General features: G+C 47.3%; 11 protein-coding genes across 11 annotated transcripts; 5 read left to right on the forward strand and 6 right to left on the reverse strand.

Annotated features, from left to right (window-relative positions):
• Positions 1 to 203: 203 nt before the first annotated feature.
• Positions 204 to 835, reverse strand: OGAPODRAFT_16772 (uncharacterized protein). Its single transcript, XM_018354658.1, has one exon. It carries the CDS (start codon positions 723 to 725, stop codon positions 558 to 560), a length of 168 nt encoding a protein of 55 aa, XP_018209726.1. The 5' UTR covers positions 726 to 835; the 3' UTR covers positions 204 to 557.
• Positions 836 to 1,006: 171 nt separating this feature from the next.
• On the reverse strand, positions 1,007 to 4,061 carry OGAPODRAFT_16773 (uncharacterized protein). Its single transcript, XM_018354659.1, has one exon. The coding sequence runs from the start codon at positions 4,054 to 4,056 to the stop codon at positions 1,015 to 1,017; it is 3,042 nt and encodes a 1,013-aa protein (XP_018209727.1). The 5' UTR covers positions 4,057 to 4,061; the 3' UTR covers positions 1,007 to 1,014.
• A 44-nt stretch (positions 4,062 to 4,105) lies between these two features.
• On the forward strand, positions 4,106 to 5,256 carry OGAPODRAFT_101226 (uncharacterized protein; the record flags this gene model as incomplete). The annotated part of the gene is made up of 1 exon (XM_018353025.1): positions 4,106 to 5,256. The coding sequence occupies exon 1, from the start codon at positions 4,117 to 4,119 to the stop codon at positions 5,254 to 5,256; it is 1,140 nt and encodes a 379-aa protein (XP_018209728.1). The 5' UTR covers positions 4,106 to 4,116.
• A 31-nt stretch (positions 5,257 to 5,287) lies between these two features.
• Positions 5,288 to 6,199, reverse strand: OGAPODRAFT_94632 (uncharacterized protein; the record flags this gene model as incomplete). Its single annotated transcript, XM_018357582.1, has 1 exon — positions 5,288 to 6,199. The coding sequence occupies one exon, from the start codon at positions 6,197 to 6,199 to the stop codon at positions 5,288 to 5,290; it is 912 nt and encodes a 303-aa protein (XP_018209729.1).
• A 137-nt stretch (positions 6,200 to 6,336) lies between these two features.
• On the forward strand, positions 6,337 to 7,673 carry OGAPODRAFT_94633 (uncharacterized protein; the record flags this gene model as incomplete). The annotated part of the gene is made up of 1 exon (XM_018357583.1): positions 6,337 to 7,673. The coding sequence occupies one exon, from the start codon at positions 6,337 to 6,339 to the stop codon at positions 7,642 to 7,644; it is 1,308 nt and encodes a 435-aa protein (XP_018209730.1). The 3' UTR covers positions 7,645 to 7,673.
• Positions 7,674 to 7,779: 106 nt separating this feature from the next.
• OGAPODRAFT_9037 (uncharacterized protein) lies at positions 7,780 to 8,124 on the forward strand (the record flags this gene model as incomplete). Its single annotated transcript, XM_018356967.1, has 1 exon — positions 7,780 to 8,124. The coding sequence occupies one exon, from the start codon at positions 7,780 to 7,782 to the stop codon at positions 8,122 to 8,124; it is 345 nt and encodes a 114-aa protein (XP_018209731.1).
• Positions 7,826 to 12,568, forward strand: OGAPODRAFT_101230 (uncharacterized protein). The gene has a single exon (XM_018353026.1). It carries the CDS (start codon positions 8,399 to 8,401, stop codon positions 10,097 to 10,099), a length of 1,701 nt encoding a protein of 566 aa, XP_018209732.1. The 5' UTR covers positions 7,826 to 8,398; the 3' UTR covers positions 10,100 to 12,568.
• On the reverse strand, positions 7,826 to 12,568 carry OGAPODRAFT_16775 (uncharacterized protein). The gene has a single exon (XM_018354660.1). The coding sequence runs from the start codon at positions 12,504 to 12,506 to the stop codon at positions 10,101 to 10,103; it is 2,406 nt and encodes an 801-aa protein (XP_018209733.1). The 5' UTR covers positions 12,507 to 12,568; the 3' UTR covers positions 7,826 to 10,100.
• Positions 12,569 to 12,645: 77 nt separating this feature from the next.
• Positions 12,646 to 13,071, reverse strand: OGAPODRAFT_9040 (uncharacterized protein; the record flags this gene model as incomplete). Its single annotated transcript, XM_018356969.1, has 3 exons — positions 12,646 to 12,828; positions 12,868 to 12,975; positions 13,018 to 13,071. 3 exons carry the CDS (start codon positions 13,069 to 13,071, stop codon positions 12,646 to 12,648), a joined length of 345 nt encoding a protein of 114 aa, XP_018209734.1.
• Positions 13,072 to 13,131: 60 nt separating this feature from the next.
• Positions 13,132 to 14,117, forward strand: OGAPODRAFT_94637 (uncharacterized protein; the record flags this gene model as incomplete). The annotated part of the gene is made up of 2 exons (XM_018357584.1): positions 13,132 to 14,062; positions 14,095 to 14,117. 2 exons carry the CDS (start codon positions 13,132 to 13,134, stop codon positions 14,115 to 14,117), a joined length of 954 nt encoding a protein of 317 aa, XP_018209735.1.
• OGAPODRAFT_16776 (uncharacterized protein) lies at positions 13,154 to 16,854 on the reverse strand. The gene has a single exon (XM_018354661.1). The coding sequence runs from the start codon at positions 16,839 to 16,841 to the stop codon at positions 14,142 to 14,144; it is 2,700 nt and encodes an 899-aa protein (XP_018209736.1). The 5' UTR covers positions 16,842 to 16,854; the 3' UTR covers positions 13,154 to 14,141.
• Between the last annotated feature and the right edge of the window lie 307 nt (positions 16,855 to 17,161).

Here is a 17,161-nt window from a genome sequence, read left to right on the forward strand (position 1 = left end):
GAGTGTTTACCTTTGGCAGTTTGAGATTCCACGTACCTGTCGTCTCCAGCTAGTTGAAAGGGGCTGTTGGAGCGGCTAGGTGACCATTGAGGTTCCAAAATGGGTAATTAATACATGGCAATTAAAACGTTATCTGGAAAATTGCCTTTAGGTGAATACACGCATAATCCGGGGGCCTATATTAAAAAGCCCAAAACAGAAATTTATATTCGGTTCAAAACAAGAATCTGAAATTTTGCTAGAGTTGCGACTCCTATTGGACGCTACGCTGGTATTGATTGCTCCTGGCAGGATGCCACTCTACCAAATAAGGAAGCAGCTGCTTAATACGTGCCCTGAAATCTAAAATTGCCATTAATCGCATATGTGTGTGTCGTAATAGTATATATATTAATATTAAGGTCGGAGTGCATTGTAGTAAGCATTGGTCTTAGTGTCCGTGCAAACATGCAAACATGCCTTGTATGTTACAATGCAAAACCCTAGGATGAAAAAGCTCCCAGGCTCCATTTATCATTATTGTTTCTCGTCATATTATTAAGCAAGGCGCCCACAGTTCAGTTCTTGATAGAGGCGACTTGCAACGCCTGCTCTAGTCCCTCGAGACTAATTAGTTTTTGGGCTAGCGCAGCACAACTGTAGAATAGCGCACCGAGTCCATAAGAAAAAATGAAGGACAAAAACAAGATGGTAACAAAGGTGAATGCAGCCTCAGTAGAGGTCATGACATAAAAAGGGAGACTATAATACACCAAGCCATGGATTCTTTCGAAGTAGTGGGAGACTTTGAAGCTAAGGGATTTTTCCATGGTGGTGAGACTAGCGGCGATGTAGGATTTTCAACGAGGGGTGAATAAAAATATGGTAACCTTTTTTTATTTGGTTGGAATCGGATGGCTCGGGAAGGAAGGCAGAAATATAGCTTCCAGAATACTATGGAAAAAAATAAAACAATCATTTTTACGTCATCTGTGCATTGGACAGAGCCCAATCATTATTTGGCCTGAAAAATATCTATTGTGCAATGTTTACTATCGTCTGCAACGTTTGTTGTTGTTCGTTTGTTAGGCTTGCTACCATTTTTGTGTATTTTTCTGAATCGCTTTGCACTTGCGCGAAGCTCTCTTTGAATGCTCGGAACACATTGACGTTGTCTAGCACCGTGTTCGAAAACGGATCCTCCTCGTACTCGTCGTCCGCATGCAGCAGATCTGGGTCGCCGCCCATATTCTGCAGAACGTAGTCGGCAATGTCTTCGTCGTCCACATCCTCTGCTTCGTCGCTGAAAACAGGCTGTGCAAACTCGTGTTCGCCGAGTTGTTCTTCGGAGTTGAAGTCGGCACGTTTTTTCTGCAAATCATTGATGGCAGCCGGCAGTTTGGCAAAGTGATCCGCTAGAGTGCTTCCTATAGCAGAAACTAGTTCTTCGAGCTGCAGCTGCTTCAAAGCCTCGTAATCCACGCTTAATAGAGAAAGAAGCCCCAACACACTTAGCTTTAGATCGAACACGCGTTTCATCGAGGGAGCCAGCTTGAACCAGGTCATCATAAAAGACTCCAGGGCATGGCATTCCATCAAAACTTGTAAACAGGCCTTTGGATGCACCACGAGCACTGCAACCAGCACTCCCAGCACTGTAATTTTCAGACTGTCTGAGGAATGTGCAGTATCTTTGAGCGATAACACTCCGAGAGTAGATCGCACCAGTTGCGGACTATAAGACTCAATAGAGGCCTTGTCGAGCGTAAGTGCAAAAGTGGCCCCGAGATCGGCAGCAGAATAGATCTCATTGGCGTCTGGCTCCTCTGAGGCCAGTATCTGGAAGATAATTTGAGCCATAGCGTCCTGATACTGCTTGTTTTCTCTGAACACAGCACCGCCGTAAACCAGGTAGTTCTTCAGAGCTGGAGTGATGTCGTCTAAAAACATCCCCAAGTCGTTCTTCAACACCGCAGTGACCATGCTTTCAAACAGAGACCACATGGTTGGAGAAACTGCGCGGGTCAGGAATAAAGTGTTTTCAATGAGTTCTGAGGCCTCAGCATAGAAATCGTCCAGCTCTTTTTCGAACGTGTACTGGATAATTGGAGCGTAGCTCTGCTCCAAGCCGGCGATCATGTCTTGAGAGCTTTCAAAATAAAGAAGAACAGTCACCATTGTATTGAAGACTCCCAAAGCTGCCATGTGTTTGTCTGTGAGGTCATCGTGGTCCAAATTGTCCGGGCCGCTGTTAGATAGATCGTTGATTTCTGTGAGAAGACGAAGCAGCTGCTCGCTCAACCTGGCCATCAAATTAGCACCGAATGGCTGCAGCTGAGCAGAGTAGCACTCGACACACTCCTGGATGACAGCAGAAATGGCATCGATGTCCACCTTGTTAGACAACTCCAGCAGTTTTTCCATAGTTTCCACTATGATAGAACCAAGAGCTTCCTTAAACTGTTCGAACGAGATGAACGCTTGAATAGCCAAGGCTGCCTCCAGCTGGACAGGCAAATTGTTGTCCTCTTTGAAACACGAAAGGACACCATTGAACAAAACAGTGAGGTTGTTCTGGTCCTGGAATTTGAGATTATCAAACTTGGCAGACACATCGCACGCACGTGCCCTCAAAAATGCAAAGGGCGACTGGAAATTTGGCAGCACAAAGCTGGCCACAAACGGCTCCACCTGGTCTGCCAGCGATTTTGTTGCCATCAGTTTGCTCGAGATTTGGCCCACTATACGCAGCGCAGACTCTTTCTGTTTGGCAATCTCCAGAGTCTCTGGCACATTGGCAAAGGAGGCGAGTTTCTCGTAAGCAAACTGTAGAATAGGATCCAGAGCAACCTTGGATCTTTTTTCGACAAGAGTGTAGATCAGAGACAAAACAGCCATTTGTGGAGAGCTGGTTTCTTCGTACATGTCCAAGATCATATGGATGTACTCGTTGGGATCATTCTCAAACATGTCGAGGACTTCGTCTGTTGGACAGAGTAGCGGGAATGCCACCTCTGAGACGATCTCCCTGATGTGGGGCTCCAGAAGCGGGAAACAACCCTTTTGTACCACGCACTGTTCCAAGAACGAAATGATCTGATAAAGCGAGGCATCGCTCAGCCACACTTTTTGATGTCTCCATTCCTGGAGTCGTTTAAAGTACACTTCTAGAAGGCCGGGAACAACATTGTTAGCAAACATGTCTCTAAACTGTGTGTATTCGTATCTGCTGGACAAACTTTTAGATGCATACCGTTGAAACAGCCTGTACAGGTTAGCATATGCCCATTTTTGGCTTTTGACCCATGGACTCAATGAACGATCGTCTTCATCCAGCTCCAAGACTGTGGGAGGCAAAGTCATGTTGATTACATCCACATGGAAGGTGATCCACTCAAGAGAGACGTCCTGCTGCTGAAGACGTTCTGGTAAATCATGATAGGTCACAAACTTGAAACACTTAATGATCAGTTTCACAATCTCGCCTGCTTCATAGTGGTTTTCATACGCTGCAGGGTTTGCAACAAACTGCTTTCCAATTTGCAACAGACTTGGGAAGTTGTCTCTTATCACAGGGTCTAGTTCCAAATGACGGTGACCATTTGTCCTCCATCTATAGTTTCTAGTCAGCTCAGAGAAACAGAGCACCCCTGTATACATGGCTTGAATATCGGAGGTGTTGAGAAAGAGAGATTTAGTGGTGTCTAGGAAAGTTGGCCAATTTTGCGGGTAGTCGTACGAGATCATGACACTCAAGACTGGAATCAACTGGTTTCGTAGCGTCCTTTCCAATTTGAGGATCGTGGGGATAATCCGGTCTCTGATACCTGGCTTTTCTCCCTCATCAATTTCTCCCTCAGAACTCGACCAGCTCCTGATCATTTTATTTTTGAAGTAGATGGAACATGCTTGTTTGACAACGGGTTCGACGTCGACTGAGCCCAGAATGTCTAAGCATGCCCCTAAGAACCCGACAATCGACTCCGCCTGCTTCAGCTGTTCCTCAGCCTGTTTTCTGACGCTCTGATCGGCCTGTAAGGTCCCCAGGAAGCAATTGTGAAGGGCCTCGACGTTCATTTACAAGGAGGAAATTTTATTTAAAAAAAAAATTCCAAAAAAACTTTAGATATTTTCATCATGGCTCCAGCTACTATTCTTTGCGTTGGCATGGCTGGATCAGGCAAAACGACCTTTGTGCAGCGGCTGAATTCGCATCTCCATGCAAAGAAACAGGCTCCATATGTGATCAATCTGGATCCGGCTGTTCTCAAGGTTCCATTTGGATGCAACATCGACATCAGAGACTCTGTGAAATACAAGAAGGTGATGGAAAATTACAACCTGGGCCCCAACGGCGCTATTGTGACATCCTTAAACTTGTTTTCCACCAAGATCGACCAGGTCATCTCTCTGGTTGAGAAGAAGTCCGACAGATTCAAACACTGCATTGTCGACACTCCAGGGCAAATCGAATGTTTCATATGGTCTGCGTCAGGGGCCATCATCACAGAAGCCTTTGCGTCGACCTTCCCAACAATAATTGCATACATCATTGACACGCCGAGAAGCTCGTCGCCTACGACGTTCATTTCCAACATGCTGTATGCTTGTTCTATTCTGTACAAGACCAAGCTTCCGATGATTGTGGTGTTCAACAAGACGGATGTGAGAGACTCCAAGTTTGTGACCGAATGGATGACCGATTTTGAGGCCTTCCAAGATGCTCTCAGAAGCAACAGCGAGCTGAACGACGAGACCAGCAACGGCTCGGGATACATGGCCTCTCTGGTGAATAGCATGAGTCTGATGCTGGAGGAATTCTACTCCACCCTGGATGTGGTTGGGTGCTCTGCTTACACGGGGGCGGGGTTTGATGAGTTTTTGGATGCTGTGGATGCCAAGGTCGACGAATACAATAACTTCTATCAGAAAGAGAGAGAGAGGATTATAAAAGAAAAGGAAGAGAAGGAAAAACAAAATAAGCAGAAGCAACTCACACACCTTATGAAAGACCTCGGCCTGGGGAAAAAAGAGCCAGTTGACACCATTTCGGATGCCGAAGACGACGGAGAAGAAGAATACGAGCACGGGCTTGTTGAGCCAGACATAAATGAACCACAACGCGAGTACACTTTTGCCGAGGACAGAAACGGCGAGGTGACAGAGGAAAACAAGAACGTGCACGAGGTATACCAGAGAGCGTTCGAGCAAGGATCAAAGACCGCCAAGAGCGACGTTGCAGACAATATTGCCAAATATATCAGACATCAGCATTAATCGATATGTACAATGAAAATAGTTGTTTATGCTAATCTGTGCCTTTGGTCAGCACAATCCATCCGTCGGGCAAATTAACCACTTTTGTGAGACCGAGAGTTGCCAATTGGTAAAAATTCTTTTTAGTGTTGTCATCTGGCTGATTCAGCTGGGTCAGCTCCGGGTACTGCGGTCTATTCAGCGTGCAACACACCACAGAAAACGAGTCCTTGAACTTGTCAGTAAACAGTTGTAACGGGTTTGTAGTTTCTTTGAATCCAACGTGGGTCAGCCCAACAAGGGCAACGTTGTCAAGCTCAGAGAGCTCAGAGACGGGCTGCAGCTTCTGCAGTAACAACTGAATCTTGCGAGTAAAGAAATAGTCTGCGGCCAGTGTAAAATCGTTTGGGTCCGTGACTGAATGGTCTAGATGCGCATTTTGCAGAATATTGATCGCCTCCAGCGAATCAGCCAAAGCTTTGTAGGTGAGCGATACTGCAGGTGTCTCGTTTTTCAGCACCAATACTGCAGCAAAACGCTCCAGCTCACCCCAAAATTGCTGATACTGGTTCTGCCGTGGCAAAGAGGGCAATTTGCGCTCTTTTTGCAGCACTCTCAGCCTGTCGATAACGCGATCTTCTTGTTTATTGTACACATATCTGGATGAATGTGTCTTTAGCTGTTGACTTTTCAGCAAGTCTGCCTGCAACCGTGGATCCTCAGGAATCTCTGGCATCTCTGTGTTTCCGTGAACGTGAGCGTACCCGGATTTCCGCGCTTCCTCGATCTTGAGGTTGGCTGCCCTTTGATACTCGTGCTCCGACTGTTGCGACTCCTGAATGGCTTTCAAAAGTCTATTTCCTCTCTCAGTCGCTTCCTTAATTGCATCTTGGTCAAACTTCTCAATCTTAGAAGAGATGCGAACAACCGGAGCAGCGTAGTGCCGCACTAGCTGCCTAATCATAAAATTGAAAATATTTAATCTAATTATTTTTATTTTTTTTGTCGACTGTCGACTGAAAAACCTATCTCCGACGCTCACCGGCTGATAACCTCTTTATCTATATCTATAAATACTGAGAATAAAGAACGTGTAATTTTATGGCTCCTTCAATTGGCTATTTGCTTTCAATCCAATCCGTGCGAGAGACCAACTCTTGCACCAAGACTCTTTTGCTGGAGAACCAGCTTGTGAATTTCGACGTGGATTTATCCAAACTTCCGGATGCAGTGGATTTCGTGATATCTACAATCAGAGAATCGTTCCCTACGGACGAGTCGCTCCTGACTATTCCGGTTCATGGTAGGTATCAGCACTTTGAATGTGGAGGAATAAAGCGACTCACAGAGTTTATTCACAACCAGCTGAGAGGCCAAAATGACTACGAAATATGCAAAAAGCTAATTGATCTGTTCGTTGTCAGTGTTCTTCTTGATGCTGGTGCTGGCAACCAGTGGAAATACAATGAGGACGGCATTTTGAATGGCAGGTCTGAGGGAATTGCCGTTGCCACGTTGCATATGTTTATCGACGGAGTGTTCAGTGACGGCGACAGTTATGTTGTGAACGGGTCGAAACTAGCCTGCTTAACCGCAGAAGAGCTCTCAAAAGGCCTCCAGGTGTCGGAGGCCAATCCGATTGCAGGGTTTGAAGGAAGACTGAAGCTTCTTAACCAACTGGGGAAAACTCTGATGCAAAATCGCACGATATTTGGAGCTGACGCCAGACCAGGAAACTTAGTGGACTATCTGAAGGAATTGTCGAAGGACGGTTCCATCGACCTCCCTGACTTGTGGGACTGTTTGATGGAAGGTCTCATGCCAATATGGCCAACGGAGGGACGCATCAAGCTGGACGGAAAATGCATTGGAGACGCGTGGTATCTTGAAAATAAAATCAAGGAAGCAGAGAAAGAATACGGTTCAAATGCTCCAGAGTCAGCAAAAATAGTCACTTTCCACAAACTTACTCAATGGCTGACATACTCGCTGTTTCTCCCGTTGGAGAAATATGGACATTTCTCCATTAAAAATACTCATTACATGACAGGTCTCCCTGAATACCGTAATGGAGGACTATTTGTTGACTTTGGAGTTCTGAATATCAAGAGAGAGAAACTAAAACAAGGAATCGAGTTTGCTATCGAAAAGAAATTGGATCCAAACATTCCTCTATATACACCAGATGACGATTTGATTGTTGAATGGCGATCATGCACCGTCTGCCTACTAGACTATATTCTTCCGCTGGTGAACGAGAAACTAGGAGTTGTAGGCTCTAAATATGAGCTGTCTCTTCCGCAGCTTATTGAGGCCGGGTCATGGAAATCCGGTAGACTTATTGCCTCAAAGCTGCGAAGCAACGGAGGGCCACCGATAGAGTTGTTTGCCGATGGCACTGTGTTTTAGATGGCTACCATTTTATAGATATCTTAAACCACGTGACTGTCATGTGACAGAAGAGAAAAAATTCCCCTGCCCTCGAGCACCTTTAAAAATTATTTTTTTTCACCATATTTTCAACTTTGAACGTCTCATACCATCATGTCTGAAGAAAAGAAGATCATTGAAGAGCCAGAAATCCACAAGATCAGAATCACCTTGATCTCCACGAAGGTCAAGCAACTTGAGAAGGTGTCTCAAAACATCATCCAAAACGCTGAGAGAGAGAACCTTTTCAAAAAGGGTCCAGTTAGAATGCCAACTAAGACCTTGAGAATCTCTACCAGAAAGACTCCAAACGGTGAGGGTTCCAAGACCTGGGAGACTTACGAGATGAGAATCCACAAGAGATACATTGACTTGCACGCTCCAGCTCAATCTGTCAAGAAGATTACCCAAATCACCATTGAGCCAGGTGTCGACGTCGAGGTCACCATTGCTGCTTAAGTACGTTGAGTGTTTGTGGCAATACTCTAGGCGTACCGTGTAGAAATACCAAGTTCAACTTGTTATATGATGCATGAGACGTTACGGTGTTAGCTATCAGTTCCTTGCACATACATTTATATGTAGCTTAAGGTAATGGATAATTTGAAAAAATTAGTAAACCTTTACACCGGCATGGTAAATTTATGCGATCAAAAACAACGATTATTAACTTCCTTTTCGGAAAAAGGTAAATATTCAACTAAAATCAATTTGAGTCCACTATCTTCTTCTCATGGATCACTTGTATTCGCGTAACTTCTGGTCTCCCGACGATTCTGCCTGCTCGTTTCTGCTAGGACACTTCGATGGAGGCTCCAAGACTGCAGACGCTGTGCTTGCCTTCTACAAAGAACGAATGGCGATAGAGCAAGAGTATGCCAAACGTTTGTGCACACTTTCCCGGAAAATTGACCTTGGCAAGCACGAACTAACAGGCAGTCTGAAAAGCAGTCTTGATGTTCTTGCACAGGAAACACAACAACTTGGCAACAGTCATTATTCTCAGGCAAACAAGCTTGCAACCGATGTGTATAATCCTCTGACTGAATATGCAGCAGAGCGCAAAAACAAAGGCAAAATACTCGATTCTGGACTGTCCAAACTGATGAAACACAAAAGAAACCTTGAATCCAAGGTGGAACTTGCTCGAAAGAAGTATGAAGCTCACTGGGTGAAGGTCAATAATTATAAAACACAGCAGATTCTTATGGATGAGACAGAAGCTTATAGGACACAAATGAAGGTGAACAAACTCATGGATCAGATGAGTGAGGCACGTGACGACTACCGTGGCCTTGTTAATGAGTACAACAATATGCTGAATGTGTGGAAAAACGAGTGGTTCTCTGCTTGTGAAAACCTGCAGTCTATGGAGGAGGAGAAAATCAAGTTCTTGAAGGCCAACATTTGGGAATATGCAAACATTGTGAGCTCCACGTGTATTTCAGACGATCAAAGCTGTGAAAATATCCGTCTGAGTCTCGAGAAATGCTCGTATCGAGCTGACATTACATCCTTTGTTGAGGAGTTCAAAACTGGCAATACCATGTCTTCACCTGTGAACTTCATCGACTATGCCCGCGGAGACGTTCCCCAAAGAAAAGGCGGCATCCAGACGGTCGATCTCACCAGCATTCCTAAAATCACACAACAGCGCGAACAATTGGGACGCAAAAAGATTACACCTCCAAAGCCAACCCAAGAGCAGCAGATGCAGTTTGATCTGATTGATAGACGCGAGGAGACATTCAAGCAGCTACAGGAACAGGCCCAGCTCGAGGCCTCCCAACTGCGGAGCACAGGAGCACAGACTACTTCTGAACCAAGCTCTAACCTCGTTTTCTCGGAATACTCTGACGGAACGGAAGCCTCGAGCTCCCACGAAGACGACTTCAAACAGTCGAAGCAAGAGTCCACATACTCGAATCCTCTGCTGCATTCTCTGGTATCTGACAAACCAACTGAGTCTAGCCGGCTGAAGAAGTTCAATATTTTTGGCAAGACTGAGCAGCCAGTGAACCCATTAGAAGCCTATTTGAGCGACCTTCAATTAGGTGGAAATGGCGACATGTCGAAATTCCGTGACTCGATGCAGATCAGTGATGAATCGAAACAGGAAAATAACGAGATTCGAGCACCGTCTTTCACCTTCAGCAGGAACAACTCCGTCAGAAAATCAAAATCGTCCACCACCTTGAAAGGAAAGTTTGTGAACCACGCAAACCTGCCATCGCGCTCGTCCGAAGGCTTCCCCGTTCTCAAATACTGCAGAGCTCAGTACTCATACAATGCCAGCATCGAGCAGGAACTGTCCTTCAAAAAGCGTGATATTCTAATGATCCTGCACCAGCAGCCTGACGGATGGTGGTTTGCGGAAAACATCAACACAGGAAAGTCGGGCCTTGCGCCTAGCAACTATCTCGTTGATATGTAATCTAGACTATGCCACTGACTTTTCTTGCGTAAAGATATGCTGTGACTGCAAAAACAAACATGCTTCCACAGATGCTGTAAAACCACGTCAAGCCGGGGGAATTCTGGCCAGGAACAAGACAGTTCATTCCCCAAAGACCAGTCACGACGTTCAACGGTAATACAATGGAACCTAGGATGGTAATTTTTCCCAAAATGTCGTTCATGTCGTTGTTGACCCTGGTCATGTCTATGTTGATCTGGGCAAGGTAATTAGAGTGAGATCGAGCAAGCAATTTCTCGTAGTGATTCAAGCTTTGCACCATTGTGACGATGTGATCCTGAATGTCTCCCAAATACATTCCGATTTCAGACCGAGGAGCTACCTCCCACTGCTCGTTGCATCTCTTGGAGAAGCCCTTTATAACATCGGCTTTGAATCCCAAAAGTCGCAACAACGACATAACCCTTCTACGACAGTCTCCAATTCGGCGAAGCATGTCTCCCTTGCGTTTCCAGCTCAAAATCTTCGTATCTTGGGACGAGGACGTCGACCGCGAAGACTTGGAACTCCACGTGTTTATGGACGCCTTGTCGTTGACAGTTGACGTTCTTCGTTTCAGCTTGAGCCAGATCTTGTCGTCGTCCTCGTCCTCAGAGCCAGAAGACTCTTCATCAGAGTCAATTCCACTCTGCATTACCAAAATTGCGTCCTCAATCGCATTGACCTCATCTTCAATGCTTTCTATTAGAGGAGCGTACGCATCGGTGATGTCGTCAATGAGAGCGTATCCTATCCAGTCTGAAGTGACAGACAGATAGTCCTTGAGCAAGCGCACTCTGCGCCGAACGTTTGCCGGATGTGGGGTTGGTTTCTGGTGGAACGTGATAACGCCGTCTCTGAACACAATGATGTACATATTAAGTGGTTCAAGCTCGCCGTTCTTCTTCCGCTTGTCGCCATCTCTTCTTTTGGAAACCATCGAGGGTGCCCGCTGATGGTCGATATCACTGGACGACGGCTTGCTCTTCAACAAACGGTTCACGATATGACGATACCACGCTTTCTTGCGATGCTTGCTGTTGACACTTTCGTCATCAGAGAACGCAGCTGAGTTCATGGCTCTCTCCAACGCTTTTTTACGGTTTTGATGCTCAAGAACAACGTCAAACGCAGTAAAACACACCAGATAGTAATCTCTGAACAATTCCACCTTCTCTCTCGTTTCGCCCATGAAAATATCCTCAGTAGTCAACGGGTGGATGCTGAACGCCTTGGACAGAACTTTCATCTCCTCTTCCGTTGGGTTCAGGACGTCAAGCCAGAAAGGCGGCACGTCTGCAGCCGACGAGCTGTCCGCGGCCACTGAGGGCGTGGGAGTGCTTGTTCCTGTGACCCTGGGCTTAAGACTGTTCTGCGACGATTGAACAGAGGCTATGTTTGGATGCGGCACATTGGACTGTGAACTATGTTCTTGGGTCGATGGGGAAAACAACTCTGAAAGGCTGTATTTTTGCACCAGCCCCGAAATATTGGAGGCATGAATAGTGTTCTCGAGGTCTTCCCTGAAATACGTGAACCGCAAACTTTTCGGCTGCCGCAGCTCTGGGAATTCGTTCAGAACTTTCCGGTTGTTGCTCCAAGGAACAACTCGCCGCGGCCGAAGACGACCATTGAGAGCTTCCTGCTCGTTTTCGTTCTGCACCAGCAACGGCTCAGATTCACTCGGCTCAATGTTGGAAACCAGCGGATACTCGAAATTGATCCTTTCCTCCCCTTGCACCGGCGAGGACTGCCTGGAGAGCGACGCGGAAGCCTCGCTGATTTTTTTAAACTCCTGCAATTCCTCGTCCACAAATTCCTGTAGCACAGAGATGTCTGGCCACATCTTGCGTTTTCCGGCCTCGTCAAAACTTTCGACGGGAACACAAACGTCGTCCAGAGAGGACGCGTTGGAGGAGCGTCTGGAAGACGGGTTTGACGAGCCGTAAACGGAGTTAGAGCTCTCGTCATCGTTATTCGAATTGTAAGGTTCATGTTCGGCCAGATCATGCAGTAAGCCTTTCGCGGGCCGGTCTCTCAACGTGGACTCAAACGGATTTTCTGTCTTGTACTGCAGTCCCTCGGAAATGGACTTGTTTTGCTTGAGGGCATTGTTGTAACTCTTGAACCTCCTGAATTTGGACTCGCCTATCTCGTCTACAGAGCCGTATCTGTCTTTTGAGCTGGGCGAAATCGGGCGTCCAGTAGCCGTCCCTATGCTTAGTCGGTTTTTAGGTCTATCTGAAACCACCATTGGAGCACTTAGACTGAAGCCCCTTTTGCGCTGGCGCTGCGACTTTGACAAGTCGGTGGCCAACGAGTGCCGTCTGTGGTCGATCAGGGGCTCAAGGCCGGCCGAGGAGTCGGAAGACACGTCGTTGTGCATCACTCCAAACGCGTCCGTCTCGTGCTCTGAAACTTTGCTGGAACGCCGAGGTGTGATTTCACTCATAGCAATCGAGTTACCCAGAAAAAGATAAGATTTTCTCTGAAACGCTTTTTAAAATATATCTACACAAAAGGCTCTAGGCCTCCTTCTGGTTGTTGTCTGGTTCAGAATCGTCTTCGTGCTCTTCGCCAGACTCCTTTGCCGGCTCCTCGTCGCTCTTGTACTTTTTTTGTTCTGGCTCCAGTTGCGAGATCGAGTCGTCGATCTGGCCAATTAGCCCGCGAAGGGCCCTCCATTGGTCCTCTGTAAGTGCAATTCCCTGTTGTTAGGCTCTCAAAAAACACGAATGTCCACTTACCTTAGACCCAGGCAGCCATTTCCCCTCTTTCTGGTAGTACTCCCTGATATCAACTAAAGTAGCCCCCTTGAACTTGCGCACACTCACGCGTCTTTTCTCGCTTCCAAGCTTGCTGTCAGCAACGACACACCCCAATTGCTGCTAACTTACCTCAAACTGGAACTCAGGACCGGTAGCTTCTGGGGCTGCTCTTTTCACACCCATAGTGCAATGAATAATATTTTCCTGGCTAAAAATTGAGACTCTAGGTCAATTTTCTTATATATGTGTCTTCCCAAGGTGTCTGGCCGTCTCCAAGATATCTCGCCGCTGGTGCTTGGCGGTGCTACCTTCAACACCCAGTACAACGACGACCCGTACTCCATGCACATCTGCGACCTACTGTACACGGCTTTCGAAAATGGTATCAACGCTATCGATACGTCTCCCTACTACGGTCCTTCTGAGGAACTGATTGGCGACGCCTTGAAAAAGCTGCTGGATTCGGGCAAGGTGTCTCGAGACAACTATTATATCTGCACCAAGGTGGGCCGTATCCAGCTGGATGAGTTTGATTACTCGCAAGCTTGGGTCAAAACGTCCGTTTATCGGTCTTTGAAGCGGCTCAACACCGAGTATTTGGATGTGGTGTATTTGCACGACGTGGAGTTTGTGGACGATGCCGGGATTTTTGAGGCGCTCCAGACACTGATGCAACTCAAAAAGCAGGGACTGATCAGATACGTTGGGATTTCCGGCTACCCTGTCGCCTTCCTCCATCGTATTGCATCTGAGTGTGTGTCGAAGCCAGGTATCGGGAAGCTGGACCTGGTGCTCAGTTATTCCAACATGTGTCTGCAAAACACCCTGCTGGCGCAGTGGTACGACAAGTTCATGGAAACAGGCATCCAACTGTTGAATAACGCCTCTATTTTGTCTATGTCGTTGCTGAGATCCCAGGAAACCAGACCGTTCCACCCTGGCTCGCCGAAATTGAAGCAGGCCTGCTCTGAGCTGGCGGTCGCTCTTAAAGAACACCACAACACCGAGCTTGCCGAGCTAGCTACGCGGTTTGCGATTCGCGAATGGCTGCCTAAACAGGGCAAGACAGTGATCGGTGTGTCTAACATAGACGAGCTACACTCTGCTCTGGAGCAGTACAAGGCCGTCATAGAAAAGACCAACGACGAATGCGACCACAAGCTCGTTAAATTGAGTCAATCATTTTTGGGCCACCATTTGAACGAGACATGGGACAGCGGTCGCTATAAAGCAACGTTATAAACTTTAATACATCACAGCTTCGACTTTGTTTCTTTGAGTCGTATTCCTGCACGATCAATCACCAAACAGTTTCTATCGACACTCCATGTTTGGAAGATCACCGTCTGGCCGCTCTTCCAGCCCAGAACCCTGAGCTGCTCACCAGGATACACCACGCTGGTGAACCTTACTTTGATCTCATCAAACACGCCATAATGGTCCATTAGAAGCTTGGCACTGATTCCCATTGTCCCCAGTCCGTGCAGGATGGGCCTGGAAAAGTTTCCGCCGCGCGCAAAGACAGGATCGATGTGCAACGGGTTAAAATCTCCGTTCAAACGGTACAATGCCGCCTGGTCGGTGAACGTTGTGTACGTCGACTCAAAATCTGGCGGACCACGCGCCTCGAAGCTATTTTGCAAGAAGGGAATAGACCGCTTGTTGAACACTTTGTCTTTTCCACTGACCGTCTCACTGTTCCGGATAAAGTACGACCCTTGGTTGTAGAAAACCAGCTCATCCTTCTCGTCGTGCGTTTCATATCCCTCAATCACCAGGCTGTTCTTCTTACCATTTTTGTGCTTGTTGAACACAGCAACAGGGAAAGACTTGGTTCTCAATTTTCCAGAGGTAGGAATTTGCTTTGCAATTTTCAGATAGTGTTCTCCATGGAGAAGCTTGGTCATGTCGAAGTTTTTCACTAGGTCGCTGAAGTCGAACGATTCTGATCCTTCATTCAAAAACGGAATCACGCCAAAAGTCGGAACAGCCTGGAAATCGTCGTCATTCTCGTACACGTACTTGAGCTCTTCCGCGTGACAGCCAACGGACAGATTGTATAAAATCACCTGGCGGTGATCATAGTGATATCCATCGGTCCTAACAGATGCAACCTCTTCCTCTTCCTCTTCTTCGTCCTCCTCTTCTTCGTCTTCGTCTTCGTCTTTGCTTCCAACACTTTCCAAAATAGCCATAGCTGATTGCTGCGTACTCTTCATATTCATGCCTTTGCTGAAGTCTGTGATTTCAGCCCAATGCTGTTCGATAAACTCCGGTGAAATATGGTCGTCGTGAGAAACCGCACCAATGGCCCGCTGCCACCGTGTATTGCCAACCCATCCAGCACCCACCTCATATAGCTCGCCGCTTACTTTCACCTCGTCGCTGGCCAGAAGAACAACAAGAGGCGAGACCTGGTCGGCACTGAACTTGTTCAGCTCATCGCTCTTGAATATCGTCTTTGTCATTGATGTTTCCGCATGCGGTGCGATTGCATTGCACCGGATATTGGCCTTGGCACCTTCCAAAGAGAGACTGCGCGTGAAGGAGAGAACAGCAGCCTTGGCCGCGGCGTAATTTGCCTGCCCGAAATTGCCGTAGATGCCTGACGTCGAGGTCGTATTGATGATGCAGCCGCCTTTTTGCTCTAAGAAAATGGGCCACACAAGCTTGCAAAGTCGGAACGTGGCCACCAGATGAATTTGGATCACGTGATCCCACTCCTGCTGCGTCATCTTGGCGAAAGAACGGTCCCTAAGAATACCTGCATTGTTGACGAGAATGTTGACGGTGCCAAATGTGTCCAAGGCAGTTTTCACAATTTTGTCTGTCTCACTGTAGACGTTGAACCGAGCGCCAACCGCGGTACCCCCAGCTTGCTCAATCTCATCCACCACGCCTGAAGGGTCCTGCAAATCATTCACAACGACCTTTGCGCCGTATCTGGCGAACCACAATGCGTGGTGTCTTCCGAGGCCCGAGCCTGCCCCGGTGATGATCACCACTTTGTCTTTTAAAGATGATATTCTGATACTTCCCTGGTCGTTTGGACGAAGTTTTTTTGCCGTTTCCAGCAAGGAGTTGTAATCGTTTAGGTGAGTAGGATATTGCGGGTTTTCGAAATCTGTCACCTGCGAGAATTTGGTGAGAATAGCCTCTGGTGTGAGCGACTCGTCTGGCTTGAGCAAGAGACCGCCACTGCGTTCCCATCTAATCTGCGCAAACAGACCAGCAGCCACCTCAAAGATGCATCCAGAGCAGTTACATCCACGGGACGACAAATACAGAACCAGAGGAGCGACCTTTTCGGGCAAGAGTTTCTTCAGCACGTCTGGTGGCATGACAGTCTCTGTCATTCTGGACTTGGCTAGCGGAGCAATGGCGTTTGTCCTGATATTGTACTTGGCTCCCTCTTTGGCAAGCGTCTCTGCGAGTCCCACAAGCCCCATTTTGGCAGCAGAATAGTTTGTCTGTCCAAAGTTGCCATAGAGCCCGGCAGGAGACGTCGTCATGATGATGCGGCCGAATTTTTGCTGCCGGAAAAGCGGCCAGCACAGTTTGGTGAGTTTAAAAGCCCCGTTCAGATGGACGTCCAGAACATCGAGAAACTGTTTTTCAGTCATGTTTTTGAACGCGGCGTCCTTCAATATTCCAGCGTTGTTGATCAGGACATGCACCGTGCCGAATGCCTCCACAGCTGTCCGAACGATTCCGTCAGGATTAGTCACGACGTTGTCGTAGTTGGCGACCGCCGTGCCGCCACCCTCACGAATCTCATCGACAACAACGTCAGCTGCCTTGGTCGACGTGCCCGATCCGCCAAGCGTGCCCCCTAAATCGTTCACCACCACCTTGGCACCGCGAGACGCAAAGCTCAGTGCGTACTGCCTTCCCAGGCCTCCACCGGCGCCTGTAATAATCACAACAAGATTCTTTAACTCTATCTCACCCATGAGGAAGCATTGCCGAGCGTACCAGCTTATATACTTTTGCTGTCGCATGTGAATTTTCAAGTGTGGGGTCCGGGGAAATACAGGCTGTGCAAAAATATTTAAGGGAAGCGTCACTCACCAAGGTAGCACACCCGCAGAAAATCTTGCTTGAAACGCAAGCTCAGTAGAAACCACAGCAAGCCATTGCCTAGGTGATTTGTTCCAAAGGCGCAGATGAAGCAGAAACAAGAATTCTCTCTGCGGTGTATGCGAACTCTCCTCAAATTCTCTAAAATTGTAGCTCCTCTATAAGGATAAATAAAAAATTAGCTATCTCTCTA

The sequence above is a fragment of the Ogataea polymorpha genome (genome assembly GCF_001664045.1).
Source record: "Ogataea polymorpha strain NCYC 495 leu1.1 chromosome Unknown OGAPOscaffold_5, whole genome shotgun sequence".
Classification (NCBI taxonomy): domain Eukaryota; kingdom Fungi; phylum Ascomycota; class Pichiomycetes; order Pichiales; family Pichiaceae; genus Ogataea; species Ogataea polymorpha.